Source organism: Phoxinus phoxinus, assembly GCF_949152265.1.
Source record: "Phoxinus phoxinus genome assembly, chromosome: 12".
Classification (NCBI taxonomy): Eukaryota; Metazoa; Chordata; class Actinopteri; order Cypriniformes; family Leuciscidae; genus Phoxinus; species Phoxinus phoxinus.
The window spans coordinates 6,696,249-6,720,896 of NC_136887.1; the positions used below are offsets into that span (position 1 = coordinate 6,696,249).

General features: G+C 38.5%; 1 protein-coding gene across 1 annotated transcript; it reads left to right on the plus strand.

The window, feature by feature from the left end:
* Positions 1–1,003: 1,003 nt before the first annotated feature.
* zdhhc15b (zDHHC palmitoyltransferase 15b) lies at positions 1,004–17,010 on the plus strand. The gene is made up of 12 exons (XM_079630231.1): positions 1,004–1,215; positions 1,582–1,608; positions 2,863–2,957; positions 4,125–4,245; positions 4,467–4,536; positions 4,661–4,693; positions 7,488–7,608; positions 11,494–11,626; positions 11,819–11,945; positions 12,096–12,208; positions 15,100–15,163; positions 15,439–17,010. Exons 1-11 carry the CDS (start codon positions 1,098–1,100, stop codon positions 15,138–15,140), a joined length of 999 nt encoding a protein of 332 aa, XP_079486357.1. The 5' UTR covers positions 1,004–1,097; the 3' UTR covers positions 15,141–15,163; positions 15,439–17,010.
* Positions 17,011–24,648: the final 7,638 nt, after the last annotated feature.

Here is a 24,648-nt window from a genome sequence, read left to right on the forward strand (position 1 = left end):
TGGACCATAAAGACAGGACACAGGTTTGAACGTCCTTATATCACTACAGTGTAGTTTTATTTCAGAGAAAATCTTTGTTTTTGGAGGAGTGGTGAAGAGGTGTTTGGCCAGTGCGGCACATGATGGAAACAAATGGCTGTGTTTTTTTTTTGTTTGTTTTTTGTGATTTCTGCACCAAATTAAACTTTAACTGTGAGGGGAAAAAAAGCTTATATGAAAATCCAATGTTTAGTATGAAAAAAATGGGGAAAAAAGTCTACACTTATTCCCAAGAGAGTTGATCTTAAGTTTTATTGGTAAGGAGTGTACTAATATGATTATAAGAAATTGTCTTTGCATGAAAGCTATAGGCTACTGATCGTATAAGAAGAGATTACAGTTTTCAACATCTCAGTAGGACATCATTAAAGGATTTCAGAAGCAAATATCTTTTATTTTTTCCTTGCACCAAAATGTAAAGAAATACATTTTAAATGTAGGCTGTATGATATTTTCCCAGGTAATGAATTTCAAAGATTAAGATTTAATGTGGATTCAAACACTTTTCAGATTTGTAATAACAATATTGAAACGTTTCTTTTTTTGGAATGAGGTGCTTAATTGGACAAAACATATCTTTTTTTTTTTTCTCCTATTACTTGGGATATGGTGAAACTTGGACAACATTCGGAGGACAACAATGCGACTTTTAAATGGTCTATTTCTTATTGTAAAATATTTTATTCACAAATGTAAGAGCTTGAAGAGTAAGATGTTTAAAGAGCTAGCCCATATACTGATGCCTTAGAAATTATGAGACCGTATAAAGCCAGGAAATTATTTGAAGTGTTAACCAGTAGGCTATGATTTTGTTTAACCCACAGTGTTTCTGCATTTAAAAACTTTTTTTTGTCTCAGTCTGTGAAGTCTCATAGTTTCACTTATATTTATGTTGTTAATGTTGGAATGCCAAAAAAAAAAAAACTACTACCATTAATCGAGCGCAGAACAGATGCCGTGGCTTGGATGTCCAGGTGTACTAGTGGATGCCAGAGCAGATCGCTGTGAGGTAATATGCAAATGCCAGGCGCGCTAGCAGATGTCAGAGCGGGCTGATCATGGCTCTGTCGAGAGCACTCAGATGTTGTCAGAGGATTTTCTCCTGGATTCCCGTCATCATCATCTCATCTGTGGTCCTCTGGTCGTATTACGCGTATGTCTTTGAGCTGTGCTTCGGTAAGATTTCACTGGGGACCATTAATGCCTTTTAATTCGCGTATGGTTCTTGTTTGTATGGAACAAGGAAGTCTCATGTTTATTCCACAATGGTTCGTCAGTTTATTGTATTTTTGCTATTATTATTATTCAATATATTACATTTTGAGTCATTGTATCCGCTGTTAAACCTGTGTCATCGCGTTGTTTACATGGGCTGTGTCTTCAAACCTATTGAGTTGCCTGAATAGAAACCACACAGCATCATAGTGTCTGAGTAATCCCTGTGTGAGGCCATGATTTCTGTCCTTTCTGCCTGTTTTCTGATGGTTTTGACACACACGTTATGCTTCACGACACTGATCCTGATGATTACCTGTTTTTCAGTTACTCTCAGTAATCATCTGGAGAGGGGTAAGTGAACTTCAGTCATTATATTACACAAAAACCTGCCTTCTTGATCTATGAATGGGCTTTTGTTTAAAACGTGGAAGTGGAAATATAATGTTCATGTTCTCTCAGTTGAACTAAGCTGCGACATCAACAAACTATACACACATAATGGGGTAAACAAACAATGACATGTTAGCAGCACAGATCTACAGTTGCATAAACCTAGTCTCTATGTAACTGTAACTTAGTTATGGCCAGAAAAATCATATGACTGATTTGTAAGGCTTGAATAAGCAGTTTATGCAACTGTGGTTAGTTACACTGTGGTCCACAATCACTAAAAAAACACCAGCTGATTCAAAGTCATTGCAAAACAACAACAAAAAGCAGTGTGTGACTGCAGTTGAGCCTAGGGCTGCGTTTACAGAGCCGATCTTTTGACCATAGCCGGATTTCTGGCCCGCCTGTTTACATTCACTTCCATATCTGTGTTTACATGAGTTACACCCAAAATTATCGTCGGTGATCACTTTACTGTGCGCATAGTAGACCCTTTGGTATTGAATAGTCATGCGTGCTATTAAAATGATTTATAATTCATGTCTGGTGGCCATTAATATTTGCCAGCATTGACAAGATAACAGCTATCATGGATGTTTTGCAGCAGGAAATCTGACAGAACGGATATAGACCGGAAAATAACCTTAATTTCTGGTAATTTTATCTACAGCTCCTTAGATCTAGAATTCTGGAGTGAAATAAAGTAGTGCTGTAAGATTACATTTTTATAAATTAATTCAAATTAATTAAATAATGAGAGAGAGAGAGAGAGAGAGAGTATCCTAATAGTGAAGCTTGTTTGTTTAATTACAGTGAAGTTATCAGCTCTCTGCTGAGAAAAGTAATGTAGCTTTTAGGGCTGCACGATACTAGGAAAATATGCGATATTGTTGTTGAGTATTGTGATAACGATATGTCTTACCGATATAACGTTTCCCTAGAGAAATGCTATTTTTATTAGCTCTTTAAAAAAAACATTTGGAAGTGGCTCAGAGCGGATGTGAAAAAAACGTTTAAACACGTGTCTGTGCAACAATATCAGATGTGAGTAAAAAAAAATCAGATTTTTTTTTTTAGCAGTGTAATCACAGGCCTAGTTCATATACACCCTCATTGGTCTAATGCTGTTTAACTTGTAGCATTTATCAACTTATGACACATGTAATGACATATGGCTTTACTATAACATGTAATGTGTGTTGTTTGTTTCCACAGTGGCCTATTTGTTGATATTCCATGTGTGCTTTATAATGTTCTGGTGGACCTATTGGAAGGCCATCTTTACTTCACCATCTACACCGTGTAAAAAGGTGCTTGTGATTTATGTTTTTTGTTAGTGATTCATGAGTTAGTTGACTTAAAGTCTCCCTGTAGTCAATCATTGTATCCCTTACAACTCACCTTTGATCACCAAAATTACATATTTAAATGTTTTTTCCTTGGAAAAAAAATAGTTAATGTCTTAAAATAGGTTGACTGTACACCCTTGCCTCATTTAGCATAAGCGGTGCTATGAATATGCAAATGAGCCCCGCCTCCACTCACTCAGCTCAGAGATCCACTGGTTGACGATCACACGTTGATCTGATTGGTTACAAGGTAGTGTGTGACATCAGAAACACCAGCGATTTCAAACCGTGTTTTTGAGACTGTCTTTGGTTCACTGCAGTTTTAAGCAGAAAATACTCAGCAATGCCGTCGACTTATGAATTTACACATGGTTTGTCTTAAAGCAGATTAACAACACCACATAGACATAAAGACAACATTAAAAGCTTGATTTTCACCACAGGGGGACTTTAAATAGTGCTTGTAAGAATCAAAATCCCGAGTCTTATTATTTTACTTAATTTTTAAATTACTTAATTTGTTGTTGTTGCATTATTTTCATAATTAAGCACATTTTCCCTGAATAGTCTCACATCTACCATGTGACTAGTTTAGCTAACTAACTGAACTGAACTTAGTTAATTAGCATGGAGACTTTTCTCCCACTTCTAACACCTTACGCAGTTACTCTTTCTTTACCGCGGTCACCTTTGGCTCGCTTACTGGCAGTTTACAGACACATATATTATTAAAGCATACTTTTCTGAAGACCTTACAGAATTTGAGACTTGGTTATTTTTTATTTTTTTTTGTAAAGCTGCTGAGAATCAATGGCCATTGTGAGAAGTGCTTTATAAAAACTAATTTCACTGAAATTATTGTAATAATAATATTATTAATAAAATCGATCTAATTTATGGTGGTGCTTTTTAAACCACCTGTTTTTTTTATTTATTACTGTAGTTTCCTTTTGTAGTTCTGTATTGCAATAATGAGAATCACCTTTGAGAATAATGGCAATTACAAAAAATGACAATTGTAGGAGAACTTTTCTTGATTGTCATGCTAAAAATCCTAATGATGCTCTAATAAGACTTCAGTTTCTCCATTCATATGTTTGATAAACTTTGAAATTGTCTGTGCTCTAGTTCCAGTTATCATACACTGATAAAGAAAGATATGAGATGGAAGAGAGGCCGGATGTTCAGAAGCAGATTCTCGTGGATATTGCCAAGAAACTTCCCATCTTCACGCGCGCTCAGTCTGGAGGTACACAGAGCCACCTACACACACACACGCGCACACACACACACACACACACACACACACACACACACACACACACACACACACACACACACACACACACACACACACACACACACACACACACACACACATTTCCACAGCGCCTGCAGCTGTATAGTCATTTAGCAGAATGTTTGCCAGTTAAACATGTGATCAGATGTCCTTTATCTCCATGTGTTCAGCTATCAGGTTCTGTGATCGCTGTCAGGTGATAAAGCCGGACCGCTGTCACCACTGCTCCGTGTGTGAAACGTAAGTCTAGCACCACCAATCCCAGTTCCTGATAACAGATCTCTTATTTTAATTAAAGTTACAGGCTGCAGTTGAACAAAATGACCTGGAATCACTGTGTCTTTTTTCCCCTGTGTTTTTATAGATGTGTTTTGAAAATGGATCACCATTGCCCTTGGTATATAAACATTTATTATATTATGAATCAAGTCATTTATTGTTTTCATTTCTGTTAGGTACACTATGTAACTTTTTTTTTTTGTTAAAAAAAAATAAAAAAAATAATAATGAGTCAATACATAATCAATCCTTCTTCCAAAACGTATTTTTGTTTTACCCTGATTCACTATTATAAGTGTTTGTTTTAGACCTGACGGGAGGACCTGCATGCGTCAATCGCCCGTGTGTGTGTCGTCTGATCCGTGAATAGAGTAATGTCGCTCTGGCTGCTTTGCCGCATGTCTGGTGTGGGAGTGGCAGGGGAGTTGAGTGTGTGTGTGCGCACATGCGTGTTTGGTGTGGGAGTGGCAGAGGTTAGTTGAGTGTGTGTGTGTGTGTCTGGTGTGGGAGTGGCAGAGGTTAGTTCTGTGTGTGTGTGTGTCTGGCGTGGGAGTGGCAGAGGTTAGTTGAATGTTCGTGCGCATGCTTGCGTGTGTGCATGCTTGTGTGTGTTTGGTGTGGGAGTGGCAGAGGGTAATTCAGTGGGTGTGTGTCTGGTGTGGGAGTGGCAGAGGTTGTGTGTGTGTGTGTGTGTGTGTGTGTGTGTGTGTGTGTGTGTGTGTGTGTGTGTGTGTGTGTGTGTCTGTCTGGTGTGGGAGTGGCAGAGTTTAGGTGTGTGTGTGTGAGTGTGTGTTTTTCTGGTGTGGGAGTGGCAGAGGTTGTGTGTGTGTGTGTGTGTGTGTGTGTGTGTGTGTGTGTGTGTGTGTGTGTGTGTGTGTGTGTGTGTCTGTCTGGTGTGGGAGTGGCAGAGTTTAGGTGTGTGTGTGTGTGTTTTTCTGGTGTGGGAGTGGCAGAGGTTAGGTGTGTGTGTGTGTGTGTGACAGAGGAGAGTCTGCTGAAGAAAAGAGAACGAGATAGAGCTCACAGCTCGTAATAAAACAAGAATCAACATCATATTGTGTGTGTGTGTGTGTGTGTGTGTGTGTGTGTGTGTGTGTGTGTGTGTGTGTGTGTGTGTTTCTGGTGTGGGAGTGGCAGAGGTTAGTTGTGTGTGTGTGTGTGTGTGTGTGTGTGTGTGTGTGTGTGTGTGTGTGTGTGTGTGTGTGTGTGTGTGTGTGTGTGTGTGTGTGTGTGTGTGTGTGTGAGAGATAGAGCTGGTAATAAAACAAGAATCAACATCAGCTTGGCATTAGGAGAGGAAGAACTGAGGGATTGAAGGGTTGTAAAAGTGACGCTGAGATGATGGTGTTTTTATTACTCAACAAGTGTAAGTGTTTTATTGAACAGATAAACTGTTATGTGTGTCTCTCTAACAGAGTTCACTGTAAAGCATTATTTATAAGATCATTTCATTATAGTTGTTGCGCTGGAGTATCGTGTCTATTAATGCGTAAAGCTACAGTAACGTCTTCATCTAGTCAGCTCGGGATCCTTTAAATCTAAATTGCTTATTTCTCTTAAAGGGTAACTAAACCCCTGGTCAGAGCCTGACTCCACCCACTGGCAATATTTGAAAAATGCTGGAAAAGTGGGCAGAGCCCAACGGACGAACCGAGGGCGGGGCTGAGCGGGTGATTGACAGACCCGCAGTGACTGACAGCTGCTGTCAGACTCGCTAAGATGGAGAGTGACGCAAGTAGCTTTGCAACAGAGCGGTCATTTAAAGTTGAGGACTTTTCTCACCTGAAGTGGAGGAATTGTCTGTGGACAAAGAGCTAAAATCATATCAATTCGAGCCGCTAGCTCAAACTGCGGTGTCGCATCGCATTAATTCCCGCCTCGCGATCGGCATCCGACGATGTTAGCGAAGCAGCCGCGCAAGAGAGAATGGGTCCAGTATCTGAGTGGATTATTATTACTATTGACCTACGTTAAGCATATTTTGCCGCTATGTGAAAAAAAATATCCAGCAAAACGCGCCGGCGGTTGTGGAGTCCATGCAGGAAGACCAGCGTTTGGCACACAAGTGCATGTAAACACTGGCGCCTAATTTCCATGTCTGGTGGGAAGTTAACTTACAGTCCAGCAGTGCTGTTGCAACCGGCAACACTACACCTATACCAGCCTAAACACTGTACTAAACACAGATAAAGCTAATGCTAAAAATCTACACTATCCTAACTGATGCAATACTATGCTACTAACTAACTATGCTTCTAACAACTGTGCTAAATAACTACCTAGGCTACACAAAATAATCTAAATAACTATAAATGCTATGCTAACTAGATGCTAAAATACGCTATCCTGATCGTTTTCAAAACTCGTAATTCCAATTTCCAGCTCCTGACTCGCTCTGGTGTTGACGGAACCAGATGCTTTTATACCACGGGCTGCCAGGGGCGTGGTGAGCTCGCAGCGTCAGAGAGTACCCTACGTCAGAGAGTACCCCTGCTTCAGGAGATTCCGTTTAACCTGAAGAGGGCAGCACTCAGACGTTTTTACACCATATATTTGAAAATTAAAACACTTTATACTCAAATGTTAAAAAAAGTACTCGAATCAATGAACAGCATTTATGAAGCTCCATTCGTACAGATCATTAACTAAAAAAAGTTGGTTTAGTGTTTAGTTACCCTTTAAGCTTAGTAATATGTTTTATGAGCAGGAGGATCATCATCCGCAGTCACGCAGAGACAAAGAACAACCAAAACAAAGTTCTTCAGCAGAATGCTTGCATTTTTTTTTTTTTTTATGCTAGAGGGCCAAAAGTTACATAGTGTACCTTTAAATGTATCTCATAAGCAACAATATTATAGTTTGAAGGATCTGAAATGTTGGATATGTGACGTTTTGTCTTCTGCACTCTTCAGGGTGAACAACTGTGTTGGATTCTCCAACTATAAGTTCTTTCTGCTGTTCCTGTCTTACTCCATGATCTACTGCGTCTTCATCGCATCAACAGTGTTTCAGTACTTCCTCAAGTTCTGGGTGGTGAGCAGTTTTGACTTTTAAAATCAATTGAGATCAAATAAACGTATAGATACAGGGTTCATACGGTCATGGAAAACCTGGAAATATCAGGGAATTTTATATTTCCTGGGACTTGGGAAAGTCATGGAGAAATCATGGAAGGTCATTTTTTAAATATACCGTATATAGTTAATGTATTTCTTTATTATGCTTTGTACTAAAATATTTAATCAGAGCGTTATGTTGAACTCACTTAACCCACACAGTTAAAATATCATAATGTCTTTATCTTGCCTGTCCAATTAGAGACAATAACATACTTTTACATTGTTAAGCTAATTGCCATTTAATTAGTTATTTCAGTGAAGTGTGTCTCTCCTTTGCTAATTGTCACTTACTAAAATCATTATATATAATTATTATCATAATTTGTCTAGTATTATACCAAGTCACTGAACCATTTAATTCTACACGTGCACTAGAGAATAAGCCTTATTTGTTTATTTCAGTGATGTAGAAGTGATCATTTTGAGGTAAATGGATGTGAAAGGTTCCCCAATAATGTTGAATGTAATATAAATAATTAAGCTGCCTTCGGAAATATCTTATATCAGCGAGGGCTCTTTGACAGCACGTTGTAGCAATGTACAGTATGTTAATAAGGGAAGAAGAAGCGGGAACTGGCTAATGTTCAACACTTAAATATATAAAAATAAACAAAACACAAAATGAAAGCAATGTTACGCAAAACGTTTGAGCTTCAGCAAGAACCAATGAGGTTCATTCTCGTGTTACGCAAAACGTTTGAGCTTCAATAAGAACCAATGAGGTTCATTCTCGTGTTACGCAAAACGTTTGAGCTTCAATAAGAACCAATGAGGTTCATTCTCGTGTTACGCAAAACGTTTGAGCTTCAATAAGAACCAATGAGGTTCATTCTCATGTTACGCATCACGTTTGAGCTTCAGCAAGAACCAATGAGGTTCATTCTCATGTTACGCATCACGTTTGAGCTTCAGCAAGAACCAATGAGGTTCATTCTCATGTTACGCAAAACGTTTGAGCTTCAATAAGAACCAATGAGGTTCATTCTCGTGTTACGCAAAACGTTTGAGCTTCAATAAGAACCAATGAGGTTCATTCTCGTGTTACGCAAAACGTTTGAGCTTCAATAAGAACCAATGAGGTTCATTCTCGTGTTACGCAAAACGTTTGAGCTTCAATAAGAACCAATGAGGTTCATTCTCATGTTACGCATCACGTTTGAGCTTCAGCAAGAACCAATGAGGTTCATTCTCATGTTACGTAAAACGTTTGAGCTTCAATAAGAACCAATGAGGTTCATTCTCATGTTACGCAAAACGTTTGAGCTTCAATAAGAACCAATGAGGTTCATTCTCATGTTACGCATCACGTTTGAGCTTCAGCAAGAACCAATGAGGTTCATTCTCATGTTACGCATCACGTTTGAGCTTCAGCAAGAACCAATGAGGTTCATTCTCGTGTTACGCAAAACGTTTGAGCTTCAATAAGAACCAATGAGGTTCATTCTCGTGTTACGCAAAACGTTTGAGCTTCAATAAGAACCAATGAGGTTCATTCTCGTGTTACGCAAAACGTTTGAGCTTCAATAAGAACCAATGAGGTTCATTCTCATGTTACGCATCACGTTTGAGCTTCAGCAAGAACCAATGAGGTTCATTCTCATGTTACGCATCACGTTTGAGCTTCAGCAAGAACCAATGAGGTTCATTCTCATGTTACGCAAAACGTTTGAGCTTCAATAAGAACCAATGAGGTTCATTCTCGTGTTACGCAAAACGTTTGAGCTTCAATAAGAACCAATGAGGTTCATTCTCGTGTTACGCAAAACGTTTGAGCTTCAATAAGAACCAATGAGGTTCATTCTCGTGTTACGCAAAACGTTTGAGCTTCAATAAGAACCAATGAGGTTCATTCTCATGTTACGCATCACGTTTGAGCTTCAGCAAGAACCAATGAGGTTCATTCTCATGTTACGTAAAACGTTTGAGCTTCAATAAGAACCAATGAGGTTCATTCTCATGTTACGCATCACGTTTGAGCTTCAGCAAGAACCAATGAGGTTCATTCTCATGTTACGCATCACGTTTGAGCTTCAGCAAGAACCAATGAGGTTCATTCTCATGTTACGCAAAACGTTTGAGCTTCAGCAAGAACCAATGAGGTTCATTCTCGTGTTACGTAAAACGTTTAACCTTCAGCAAGAACCAATGAGGTTCATTCTCATGTTACGTAAAACGTTAGAGCTTCAGCAAGAACCAATGAGGTTCATTCTCGTGTTACGTAAAACGTTTAACCTTCAGCAAGAACCAATGAGGTTCATTCTCATGTTACGTAAAACGTTAGAGCTTCAGCAAGAACCAATGAGGTTCATTCTCATGTTACGCAAAACGTTTGAGCTTCAGCAAGAACCAATGAGGTTCATTCTCGTGTTACGTAAAACGTTTAACCTTCAGCAAGAACCAATGAGGTTCATTCTCATGTTACGCAAAACGTTTGAGCTTCAGCAAGAACCAATGAGGTTCATTCTCATGTTATGTAAAACGTTTGAGCTTCAGCAAGAACCAATGAGGTTCATTCTCATGTTATGTAAAACGTTTGAGCTTCAGCAAGAACCAATGAGGTTCATTCTCGTGTTACGCAAAACGTTTGAGCTTCAGCAAGAACCAATGAGGTTCATTCTCATGTTATGTAAAACGTTTGAGCTTCATCAAGAACCAATGAGGTCCATTCTCATGTTACGCATCACGTTTGAGCTTCTGCAAGAACCAATGAGGTTCATTCTCGTGTTACGCAAAACGTTTGAGCTTCAGCAAGAACCAATGAGGTTCATTCTCGTGTTACGTAAAACGTTTAACCTTCAGCAAGAACCAATGAGGTTCATTCTCATGTTACGCAAAACGTTTGAGCTTCAGCAAGAACCAATGAGGTTCATTCTCATGTTATGTAAAACGTTTGAGCTTCAGCAAGAACCAATGAGGTTCATTCTCATGTTATGTAAAACGTTAGAGCTTCAGCAAGAACCAATGAGGTTCATTCTCGTGTTACGCAAAACGTTTGAGCTTCAGCAAGAACCAATGAGGTTCATTCTCATGTTATGTAAAACGTTTGAGCTTCATCAAGAACCAATGAGGTCCATTCTCATGTTACGCATCACGTTTGAGCTTCTGCAAGAACCAATGAGGTTCATTCTCGTGTTACGTAAAACGTTTAACCTTCAGCAAGAACCAATGAGGTTCATTCTCGTGTTATGTAAAACGTTTGAGCTTCATCAAGAACCAATGAGGTTCATTCTCGTGTTACGTAAAACGTTTAACCTTCAGCAAGAACCAATGAGGTTCATTCTCGTGTTACGTAAAACGTTTGAGCTTCATCAAGAACCAATGAGGTTCATTCTCGTGTTACGTAAAACGTTTGAGCTTCTGCAAGAACCAATGAGGTTCATTCTCGTGTTACGTAAAACGTTTAACCTTCAGCAAGAACCAATGAGGTTCATTCTCGTGTTACGTAAAACGTTTGAGCTTCATCAAGAACCAATGAGGTTCATTCTCGTGTTACGTAAAACGTTAGAGCTTCAGCAAGAACCAATGAGGTTCATTCTCGTGTTACGTAAAACGTTAGAGCTTCAGCAAGAACCAATGAGGTTCATTCTCGTGTTACGCAAAACGTTTGAGCTTCAGCAAGAACCAATGAGGTCCATTCTCGTGTTACGTGTGCACTTGTACAGGTAGATGCAAAGAGATTCATTAACTGTGCTCCGTCATTATAACATGGAAAAATAACCCTTTTTTTTATAATACAAATGTGCATTTGTTCGTTTTGTTGAACGCATACATTTCAAGTCTCTTTGCATTTGTTTGTTAGGGAGATCTGCCCAATGGCTCCGCCAAATTCCACGTGCTCTTCCTGTTGTTTGTGGCTCTCATGTTTTTTGTCAGTCTCATGTTCCTGTTTGGCTACCATTGTTGGTTGGTGGCTAAAAACAGATCAACGCTAGGTGAGGAAGATTTCACTTCTTTCTGTACTGAATGCCTTGATTTACATTTATCCTTTCATTGTGTTTCTGCAAGACGTTTAAAGGTCGTCGTTGTATACTGCTTGCATGACCTTTGTTTAGCAGATGTGATTTATGTGGCTCATTATGTTTTTGTGGACCGTTTTGACCTCCATGAACGTTCCTGTTTTCCAGAGGCGTTTTCTGCACCAGTGTTTCAGAACGGGCCCGACAGGAATGGCTTTCATGTTGGGCTCTGCAGAAACCTCCAGCAGGTGTTTGGGGAGGATAAAAAGCTCTGGTTTATTCCAGTGTTCACAAGGTGAGCTCATGTCAAAAAGCAAATGTAGCAGCAACTGTTTGGCTCAAGCACAAACATCACACTGGCTAGATGTATAAATGGATACAAATGTGAAAATACACTATGAAGTGTGCCTTATGTAAATATTTTCCATGTGTTTGTATGTTATAGTCTGGGTGATGGGCACTATTTCCCGCTGAGGACTCTGGGTGAATCCGAGAATCCTCTATTGGCCAATGAGGAGAAATGGTTAGAGGACGGTGGATCAGATGAAGAAAGCGCAGGTGAGATCAACAATGTATCTAAGGGATTTTAATTGTATGTTATACATTTAAATGTATCTTTAAATGCAGCAACTAAAGCTCAGTATGTAGTTTTGTACTTCAATGTTCTATCAGGTATATCTGACATACTTTGGTGCCACTAAATGTCAGTTGTTCCACAAATTAGGGGATAGTTCATTAAAAAAAAATGAAAATATTGTCATTGTTTATTCACCCTCATGTATGCCTTTCTTTTTCGGACCACAAAAGGAAAATTGTAAAAAATGTATCGATCATGCTCGTCCATATAATGGCAGTGAATATCGACCAGGATCAAGCTTTTAAAAAAGATGCAAAAGTATCACAGAATGATCCCAAGCGACACGTTCCTTATATTTCTATTTTTGTTTTTGGGTGAAGCCTTGAATTTCAGACTGATTGGCAAGTTACACTGAACATTTTAAAAATCACCTTTTTTCAACTTTATTAAATTCACATTATAAGTGGACTTCAGAGAAAAATATATAGTTAATATTATAGTGTATACTACAGGGCTGTTGAATGCTTGAATCTGATTGGTTGACGAACGTTCTACGGTGTGCAGTTATTTTCAGGGAACCGCACGGCTAAAGTAGGTCCGGCAGGTCTTGACCGCATTACAGCTCCATATCACTTCCCGTAGTCAACTGTAATAACGGAAAATAAGATACAATTCATAACAAGAAAAACCGCAGCTCCATGCGGTCGATCTGCAATTTTCAGTGTCTAACTTCACAATCAATGGAAACATGCAGTTTAATTTTAATAAATAAAGTATACATAATCAATAGAAAATTAAACTGCATAGTTAAATAAATTGATAGTACTGCTGCACGGGTTTTCGTAATTATTGAAGATAATATAACATAAATAAAATTGATAGGCCTATACTTGTTAAAAGGGCTTTGTGTTTCATTTATTGGGCTAGTCTACTGTCACTAATAGAAAAAAAGAATGAACAAATTAATTAAAACGAATTGAATTAATAAATAAATAATTATATTGACGCGCGTTCAGTCTGTGTTCACAGCGGTGTTTACAATCTGCTGCATTCACAGTCAGAGAATGTTTAGTGGTTAAGTGTGTCCAGCATTAGTCTGCTATCAGCGGCTCAGACCTCCGTTACTAACTCTACAATGACGTTCTGGAATAAACAACGGAGCACGGGATTAGATGCGTAAGGAATTAGTCTTACACAAGAGCGTTTTAATGACAAAAACTTTACAAACGTCTTGAAATACATCATCTGAACAATATTTCGAGGTGTGGTAACTGTAGTATAAGCGGAATAATTGACTCCAGGCCGTTGAATTATTAGAAAAATAATGCACATTATTTTTCTAATAATTCAATGGCCTGAAGTCAACGTATTCCATTAAAATACCCTTTAAATTACACTCACAATAACAATTGTAATATTGTGATATTTTATGTAATGCCCTTCTTGAGGTTCAGGGATGTTTTGGGTTCAGTATGAATTTATATGTGTGACCCGTGCTGACAAAATGAGTCACAATGAGCAAATTTTCACAAATGAGTTATTGTTATTTTCACATTCTCTATTAAGAAAACCTTCAAAATTACGACTTTTTGAAGTCGATAGTCAGCCAAGTCCATTTGGAGAAAAATCGAGTTCAAGTTTTGAGAAGATTTCAAAACAAAATCACCTAGCAACCATACCTTAAAATCCCTGGAAATAACAAGTCAAAGTCAAAACCAAATATCTATTGGGGAAATATATATTCAACTTTTTTTCCCCATGATACCACAATTGTTTGATTAACATTAATGAAACAGACAGCCTATATATTCAGACCTACTGTTACACATCAGATGTTCTCCCCAACGGTTAACCAAACGTTCACTGAAGACATAACTGATAATGTCAGCGTGAACACTCGCCAAGACAGACGTTTTGAAATACTGTATGTTTATACCGGGACCGTGCGCTGTCTGAGTTTTCAGCACGAGTTTGAAAATCACATTTTATTGGTTCAGACTTGTGCCATGGAGAATTCTCTATGAATATTCACACAAAGTTGGATTGTTCCGCTTTAAAACGATACCAAACTTGTGCCTAGGGGAAGCGTCAGAAGCGAGCAGAAAAAATGCTGTTTTTCATGGACAAGGGAAAGGTACTCCTCAGAAAACGTACAAATAAAGATACTTTTAGATGTTTAATAGAGCATTGGGATCGCTAGGTGAGGGCTTAATGAACTCAATTTTGTGAAAACCTTAATTTCTACCCAAAATAAAAAAATTTCACTTGTTTTGTCTGTAGCTTGTAATCAGCCTGTGTGCACTCCCACTCATTTTGCCAGCATGCGTCACATGTGACCCTGGATCACAAAACCAGTCACATGTCGCACGGGTATATTCGTGGCAATAGCCAACAATACATTGTATGGGTCAAAATTATTGATTTTTCTTCTATGCCAAAAATCATGAAGGATTAAATATTTAAAAGGAGGATATCAAGTAAAGATCATGTTCCATGAAGATATTTTGTACATTTCCTACCGTAAATGTATAAAACATGTATTTTTGTGAGTAAATGCAGCACAATCGTGAACATAAATGCACAACTTTAAAGGAGATTTTCTCAATGTTTCCTTTTTTTTGCACCCTCAGATTCCAGATTTAGTTGTATCTCAACCAATTATTGTCCCATCCTGATAAACCATACATCAATGGAAAGCTTATTTATTCAGCTTTCAGATTACGTATAATCTTTATTTATTTATTTTTACCCATGTGACTGGTTTTGTGGTCCAGGGTCACATTTTAGTCAATTATTCTCAGATCACATTGTTCAAATAAATATGAAAAAAGACTGGATCAAATAAAATCTCTCCAATCAAATGTTGTTTCAGATGAAAATGAACCTTCAGTCATTATTAGGACTGAATCATAATCACTGGAGTGGACGAAGCCTTGGTGAGTATCGATTTTAGCATCACTATCACAATGCAAATGTGCTTCAAGAGTTCCCCTGACACTTTAATAAAGTATTAAAGTCAAGTGTGTGACTCCTGCTCAGTTTGTACTCTGGACATGAATGATACTTCAAAAGGTGATTTAATATTAATATAGTAACAGTGCAATCCTAGCAACACCTCTCAATGTAAAATAAATTGTTCTAGTAATATGTTAAAAAATCAAATATATTCACTGTTTTTACACTAACATTGGTTTCTTATTTATTTTACTAGTGGGACCCTTAACTGACTTTAGCAACAAGAGTGGTTTAAGAAAGCACCAATCGTTGAACGAGACGACAGCATTCCCAATCCTGGACCGTGCCAGAAGAGCATGTTTTAGAGACACACATATATGGGGAACCGTGAGGACTTTTCTTCTTATGCTGATTACCTAGAACTTCTCATGCTGAATGTTATCAAGTATATTTCTCATCTTTTATGAAAAGGAGAGCCACAGGACAATCACCGGCATTTTCAGAGGTCATAGACCTGTTGGACTGTTTATTATCGTGCTCGATGACTACTTACGGACACATCTCGGGTCAAACCTATCCCGTTTGGAGGTATTTCTAGGACGTTTCTGGTTGTTTTTTCTCAGATAGTTGAATGAATCTTTTGAAACCTAGAGAACCCGCCCAGATCATATTCCACCCGAAAATATATCAAAAATGTGCAAGAAACTTAAGTTGTATAAACTGTGAAGTATTTAAAGATTTTGGTGGTATTTCTTATCCTGGCTTTAATTTATGCTGGTTTTAATTCAAAGCATTGTATTACAATAAACAAAGTCTGTATAGCAATAATGAGCCATTATTAACCGTCGAGAATAATGAGGCTTACAGCAAATCTCGAAATGAAAATGTCTGGATGCATTACAATAATGCAAATTGGGATGTCACAAAGTAAAATAGGTTTCTTGTTATTTATGCACAAAGTCATTCCTTGAATCTCCTTTTTCTTTTCATTTTGGGGTGAAATGTGACCTAGAATTGTTTTATGACATTCACCTAGTGTGTGTGTGTGTGTGTGTGTGTGTGTGTGTGTGTGTGTGTGTGTGTGTGTGTGTGTGTGTGTGTGTGTGTGTGTGTGTGGCCACCATCATTATGAGGTTCCATATTCAGTTGGTAAGAAATCAATCCTATGCATTTATCCACTGTATACTTAGGCTGGCATTTTTATGAAGCTTTTTTAATCCTAATGACTGTGTGCGACTGTCTTCCTGTGGTCAGTAGAGAGCAGTCTGGATTCTCCTCATTCCTTTTGCATTGTGATGCAATCCAAACGCATTTTGATACCTCTCTCTGTATATATTTAGGAAGAGACTGCTGAGGTCAGTTTTTATTAGGACTTCTAGCATGTAAATCCTAATACGGGATATGTTTATAACCAGGCTGTTTTCAGACTATAGTACAAAAAGATATGGGATAGCAGTATGGTATCGTAAGTGGGCGAGTAATCCTTTCGAATGTTATCCTCTTTGAAAGTTCTTGTATGTTTGAGTCCGGTTTGTGTGCCCCTTTTTAGAGACTGTAATTGTATACATTAATAATTGCTATACCCATGATATGGTTCTCTCTTGCGAGGATCCTTATTAGCCAATGCTTATTGTTTTTTGCACTGACCCTAATTTCGGGGTGATTATTGCTTCCTTTGACTGTGTATGTGCTCAAAAACACTTTTACTGGACTCCATATCCACTACATGTTCAAGTCATTACATGCCAATGTTTTTCCAATGGTACAAATGATGTATTGTTTGAAAGTTCTGTTCGCTCATTAAATATCAACGATCTTTAGATTCTTTACTTATTTGGTGATCTTCACTTCATATGTCTGGTTTCACAGACAGGGTTTAGACTAAGCCAGGAGTAAGACAGATACATTAAGACATTAGAAAGCTTTTATAAACATGCCTTAGAAAAGAAAAAAACATTGCTGTGTGCATCTTGAGACAAAACAATGGCACTGACACTGAACAAATATGGGGATAATGTTAAGTCACACATTATAATTGGAAAATCGCAATATTTTATTATAATATATTTATATTTCAAAATGATTCAGGTTTTAAGGTCAAAACAAAAATGGCTGATAACAGTCTTAACACTCTTTTCACACAGAGGCTGCGTTTACACTTGGCATTAACATAATGTGTCCGGATGTTGTCCACATACACATTGAAAAAACGAGTGTAAACGCGCTTCTGATGGGAATGTTATCGATCAGCGTGTCCAGGTTTGGAGGTATTCGAGGACGCATTGTGATCGGATCTCAGTGTAATGTAAACGCAATCCAGCCGTCATGTCTGCATTCACAGGTGGACGTCATATAAATCCCCCAGTCTCCCCGCGTGCTGTCAGAAAATAATGGCCAGACGCAGTTTAAACAAATGAAACTAATTTGAACCTTACAATAAACGTCAATATTTAAAACAGTTTATTTAGACTTACATGATACTGTGTGTCATTTTTCATTTTAATTGTGCAACATTATCTGAACGAGGCGATCGCCTGTACAATCACAGCTGTCTAAAAAGCCTAAAAAGCACAGATGGGAGTATAATGTTCTGCTCGTGATCTATTGATGACACACACATGAAAGAACACAGACGCAGCCGGATATAATGACCAACACAATATAACAATAACAGCACAAGTTTACCTTTCTGACACTAATAAAACATCTGAAAAATCTTACCAAAGTTCTCAGGATTCTTGAATATTACAGACAGATGTTGTTTTGTAGGGTGTGAGTCTGCGGGACACTGAGTCTCAGCTGCGCCCCCTGTAGGACGAAGGGATGGAAGGCTGCAAGGAAAGAAAAGGAGGACACAAGAATCGAAGGAAAGCTTATTTATACATTGGAATACTTGATCACTCGAGCGTCACTTTAGGATCTGCCCTTATGTTGTTTTTGTTTAGGTTATTTAAGAAATTCCTAATACATAATAATAAAGCAAGATACCCTGTTGAAATATGTCATGAGATGTGTGGTTTATTTAAACGGCAAAGGTAAAGTATAAATTAAAATGATTGTGACCGATGTGAAGGGGGAGGAGAATTAATACGTGCGTCACGTTTAGTCGATAAAACGCTCCCGCAAAGGATACACCAGTGCGTCCTCGCTCATAACTCCTCAGGAAGCTTCTCATTCCTCGCGGAACAATTCGAGAATAGAGATGTCCTTCAAGATGGGTGAGCTCGATCGGTTTCCGGGTCATATGGAGGACGGATGAGACGAGGAGAGATATTATGAAGCACCCCAGGTTTCTGCTGGAAGAGGTGTTAGTGAGGCCAGTAGGGGGCGCTCACCCTGTGGTCTGTGTGGGTCCTAACACCCCAGTGTAGTGACGGGGACACTACTGTCAGAGCATTGTCCTTCGGATGAGACGTTAAACCAAGGTCCTGCCTCTCGTCTTGGCCATTGTGGAGAGGTTGGAGTCTGTTTGATTGAGTGTGTGGACAGGTGTCTTTTATACAGGTAACGAGTTCAAACAGGGGCAGTTAATACAGGTAATGAGTGAGAACAGGAGGGCTTAAAGAAAAACTAACAGGTCTGTGAGAGCCGGAATTCTTACTGGTTGGTAGGTGATCAAATACTTATGTCATGCAATAAAATGCTAATTAATTATAAAAAAATCATACAATGTGATTTTCTGGGTTTTTGTTTTAGATTCAGTCTCTCACAGTTGAAGTGTACCTATGATGAGAATTACAGACCTCTACATGCTTTGTAAGTAGGAAAACCTGCAAAATCGGCAGTGTATCAAATACTTGTTCTCCCCACTGTATATACTGATTGGCTTCATCACTCTTTCTCCTCTCCACCAATAAGCCGGTGTGTGGTGGATGTTCTGGAGGATCATCCAGGTGGTGCTGGACATTAGTAGTGTTTGAGCAGATTCCTCCCTTCTTTATGTAAAGCACTTCGAGTACCCAGAAAAGCACTATATAAATGTAACGAATTATAAAGTGAATATATATATATTTTTATTTTTTATTTTATTTTTAAGTAGAAGCTGAGGGTTGGAGTATTTAAAATTGAATCCTCAGAATTATTGTGTGTAAAATGACAGGCGTGAACTGTTCATTATTGTGCTATTTTGGGGGACCATTTTTGTACCATTCAGCACTTGTTACTTGGCTAGCTACCAGGCACTGTGTAATTTCCAGAGGTCTACAATTATCACTGATGGCTGGCTGGATGTTGAATGAGTTTGAAATGTTGAACAGAATGCAAAGGTCAGCAGGAACACAACAGAGAGTTGGAGGATTTCTGATTTCACATTTTTAATGGCAGATAATTACATGACTATTCAGCAGGCCAAAACGGACAGAATATTCAAGTCAAGTCTCCCTTCATTTATATAGCGCTTTTAACAATATCGACTGTTTCAAAGCAGCTTTAGAGTGATAATTGGAAATTAAAGTAAAAGAGATTGTTTTGGCTTTACAGCAGCTCTAGAATAAAGTTATTGTCCAGCTAAAGTTAGTTTTGATCGATTTACTTCCGTGGGAAAGATAATTAGTTATTAACCCTCTGGGGGCGGCAAATGCGCCGGCGCATTTTGCTCGATTTTTTTCACATAGCAGCAAAATAGACTTAAAATACTCAGTCATTTATGGCCATAAATAAATATGAAAAAATAAACTGTTAAATGTCTACTTTTTTATGTGTCCACTTACAATCAAAACAAAACATTGTGCTTTTGTAAAATAAAGAAAATAAACAGGGTGTGCTTTCTGCCTCTCCATGAACTTTTTTTCTGGAGCACGTCTCTAAACTTAAACAAAACTCAGTGAATACTATTCACCCTGGCACGAGCAATATATCTTTAAAATCATTTAAGTGTCTACTATTAATTATCTAATTCAAAACGAAAACAAATATTCTCTGTTTATGTAGGCTAATCTGTATGAAAAGAGAGAGATGTCAGTCGTTCTTATTTCAGCTCATCATCTGCTAATGTGAACACGCCCACGGAGAGCCCGCGCTATTCAAACGCAAATGATCTGAGCAACCCATGCAAACATGTCAACGCCCACAACAGCTGGATAAAACACATCAAGTTTAATAAGAATCATGTACTTTACGTCGTCTTGCAACGCTGTGAGGATTAATACTATCGTAATAATAATCCTGGGAAAATTACCTCAGAAGTGCTGGTTTAGTTTCACTTCGAGGAGCAATGGATCCAGCAGAGGATTGTGAATAGTAAGTTCTTTATTCTTAAGTGCTTTGTTCTAATCGCGATATCGAATAGTGTCTGTAAACCACAAAAAGACTGTTTAACTTAGGGGCCGGGCCGCTAACAAGACACCGTTCTAGCAGAAAACCCTTAACACGCTCCGGCCCGCTCATCCGCACAACAATAGTGCCTGGTGGCTCGAGAACGCAAACCTGGAAAAAGGTTCAAAGGTGCAAGCCTTAAATATATTCAGAGTAGACAATACTGACTTTCTTAGATACAGTGCTGGTCAGAATTATTTGCCCCCTTGGTAAATATTATCAAAGATGGCTGTAAAAATGAAATCTGCATTGTTTATCCTTTTGATATTTAAAAAAAAGAAAGAAGCAAAAATCTAACCTTTTATGGAAGTAAAATAATTGGAAGTGGGGGGAAAACCACATTATGAAATAAATGTTTTTGCTACAAAACACATTGGGAACAATTATTTGCCCCGTTTTATTAAATATGTTTGCAACCTCCTTTTCCCAAGATAACAGCTCTGAGTTTTCTCCTATAATGCCGGATGAGTTTGGAGAACACCTGACCAAGAGATCAGAGACCATTCCTCCATACAGAATCTCTCCAGATCCTGCAGATTCCCAGATCCATGTTGACGCTTCTTCTCTTCAGTTCAGCCCACTCATTTTCTATAGGGTTCAGGCCAGGGACTGGGATGGCCATTGCAGATCTTGGTTTTGTGCCAATTTTTGTTTTGATTTTGATGTTTGCTTTTGGATCACTGTCCTGTTGGAAGATCCAAACATGGCCAGTTATAAGATTTCTAGCACAGGCTGTCAGGTTTTGATTTTTTATCTGTTGGTATTTGATCAAATCCATGATGCCATGTATCTGAACAAGATGTCCAGGACCTCTGGCAGAAAATTAGGCCCACAGCAGTAAAGATACAGCAGAGTATTTCATTTTACACATGGGGTACTTTTTTAACCCTGTGTGCACCAAACCCATCTTAAGTGTTTGCTGCCAAAAAAGCTATTTTTTGTTTTGTTTCATCTGACCATTTAATCCGTCCCATTTGAAGTTCCAGTCGTGTCCGTTACTTTTCAAACCTTCTATGAACAGATGAAAAAAAAAGAGCTTTTTGGCAGCAAACAAGAAAGTCTGCTGGCCCTGATCAAATAGAGCCTTATTTTTTTTTAAATATCCGTGGACCTGATAGCGAGACCTATTGTTTCTTTTTTTAATTTAAGTCTACTGGCGTGTTCACACCAAATGCAAATTTAATTATTTGCATGAGTAGATTACATAGACGCCACGCGTTTGCAGCGAACGCTAATCGCCTAATCGTCGAAAAATTTCAACTCGAGCGGAAAATTTGCATGTTGCGCAAGCCAATCAACGAAGAGCTCATTGATACGTCCGGTTACTATCACTGAGTTGAGTGCGCCTCTGGATGGTGCTGTGAACCCAGACACGTCGGCGTTTGGCTTTCCTCCGTATTTGGGACTTCCAATTCCAATTCATTTAGTTCCTGTTTTCGGTCGAAGTCCAAAGTAGTCGATTGTCGAGTTCACGCGCATAGGTTTAGTTACCTATGATCACGTGCGTGAACTCGACATCGACCGAAAACAGGAACTAAATGTGCACTGGCTGATATAACGTCATTTTTATTCATATCTTTCACATCTACTGCAGTCAGATTCACTCGTGTTCACTCTGAAGGAATCACTCAACATGGCTGGGCACTTGTATGACACATCAAGGATGTTAAGAGAAATAAAACCAGGTTTAAAATTGGACCCCATTGAAGTCAACAGGGTGCTAATTTTAAAAGGAGGATAACACGGTGTAGGCAACACCGATTTTTGTCGTTGTTCTCTGTATTGACAGCACTCCAAATTTACAAAAAATTGAGCTCAATGTTAAAATTGACCGGAGTTCTCCTTTAAGGGCCTGAGTGTGCTCGTTGTATCACGGCGTTGGACTATTTCCTTTAATCTTCTTTAAGCGCAAAGGAGCAATTGTGTCTAAAGTGCTGGAAAAGAGAGAGTTAAAAGTTTCTGTCGCAATATCGAGTTCATCTATGCTATCTGGGATTCTGAGATGATGAAACTGATCAGGAAGATTATTAATAAAGCAATCTTTAGTGGCAGAAGTGATAGGTCTAACATATTTGTAACACGGACTCATCTTAATTACCTAAATAAAGTTGACACGAGACTAGATAATGATCTGAGATGTCATCGCTCTGCTGCAGAATTTCAACGGCATCAACATTTATTATATGTGATCATATTAGATCTAGAGTATGATTACGGCAATGAGTCGGTCCTGACATGTGTTGTCTAACTCCAAAAGAGAATGTATTTAAAGGGGTCATGACATGGTTTTTTTATTTTATTATTATGTTCCCTTAGGTGCAATTATAGTATTACTATAGTTTTTTTTACAAAAAACTTTTAAAATGTAGTGATTTATGACCTTTTCCCTGTTTCTCATCCTCTGATTCAAACAGTCTGTTTTGGGGGTGTTTCCCCTTTAAGAGTTCAGTGTTAACGCCCACTGTTATGATTGGCTAACGTCAGTGCCTATGCATCAATTATTAACGCCCCCAGCCAGAACATTTGCGGATTCGGCGTATTTAAAAAGTAGTTTAAAGTTTTAATACTTACAGTTTGCGTCGTCGTTGTTGAGCCCAGAATAGTCGGCACGGACTTATCTTTGAGCAACAGTTTTCTGGCAAAGGCAGCATCATTTTGGGATTTGTTCTCAAAACAGTCATCCTTCAAATGTATAGAACAAACGCTTAAACTAACACTGCCGTGACTGAGACGTCCGCAAAAAATAAAGTGCATCCATTTTCCCCTGACGACTGGATCTTTCACAGCGTATTCAAAGATGTTGTTTGTCCACAGCCAGGAACAGCACATCTGCGGCATGCCGGCATCGTAATTTCCCTGTACACAGATCCACTCGCTGTCCGTCGACTGAACACTTGTGTGGCGCGCGGCGCGCGGGCGCGACAATGATACGAAATGAGCGTAGTTGTCTTGCGCTTAAAGTGTAGTTTTCTTGTGCTGGAGGCGGTCATATGCAAACGCTGGTACGTCACTTCGCACCGTGACGTCACTTCGTACCATGGATCCAGAACGAGCTGTATTTAGAGCTTGATTAAATAAATGATTCGTTTATAATGGGGAGGAAGTCTTAAGCTATGAAACTTGCAGGACGTTTTAATGGCACAAAGACCTCTTATATACCAAAAGATCAAGGCAAATTTGGTTTCTCATGTCATGACCCCTTTAAATGCTAATCCTAATGCATCTTTTTCGTTATCTACATGTATATTAAAATCACCAACAATTAGTACTTTATCTGCAGCCAGTACAAATTCAGATAGAAAGTCAGCAAATTCTTAGATAAAGTCTGTATGGTGCCCTGGTGGCCTGTATACAGTAGCCATGCAGCACAAATCTCAAACGCCAAACGTTATTTATCATTTACACTAGATATTGTTATATTAAGCACCAACACTTCAAAATAATTACATTTGAAACTAGACTTCTTAGTAATTCTGAAAATATTATTATAAATTAATTAAATTAAATGTATTAAATTAAATTACATTTAATTCAATTAGCCTTTCAGACATGGTTCATGTTTATAACCGTTATCTTGGGGGGTGGACTCATTTAAACTAATGCAATGTAAGTAATGCCGGTTTTAGCCAGGTTTCTGTCAAACACAGCACATCTAGGTTATAATATAATCATATGTAACCCGGATAATCCAGGCTACGAGTAAAAGAGTTGAAAGATGTGTAAAAAGATGGGAAAAGAGAAAAAGAGAATAAGAGAGAAAAACGAGTGTTTTAGAAGTGAAAGTGTTTCGTCCAATCATTGATCGCGCTGCATTGATTGACACTCCAACAAGCCAATGGTAGCAGCGCACTGAGACTGCGCCGGCGACACTGCCGCTGTCAGAGACATTGGGAGAGAGAGAGAGAGCGAGTCAGATGAAGCAGGATCTCCAGACACTCCGAGTCCGTATCAAAGGATAGATATTGAGAAAGATCATTTTAAATGCAATTAAAATATTACAGTTATGACTGAAAGTGATCACTTTGAAGAGCTGACGACGAAGTGAGAAGAAGACGAGACAGATAATCGAGAATAAAAGCCGATGTAAGTTAGATACACGGAGCAGGAGCACCAAAGCACCGCAGATTATCTTCCTATTGAATAGGGATGTTCG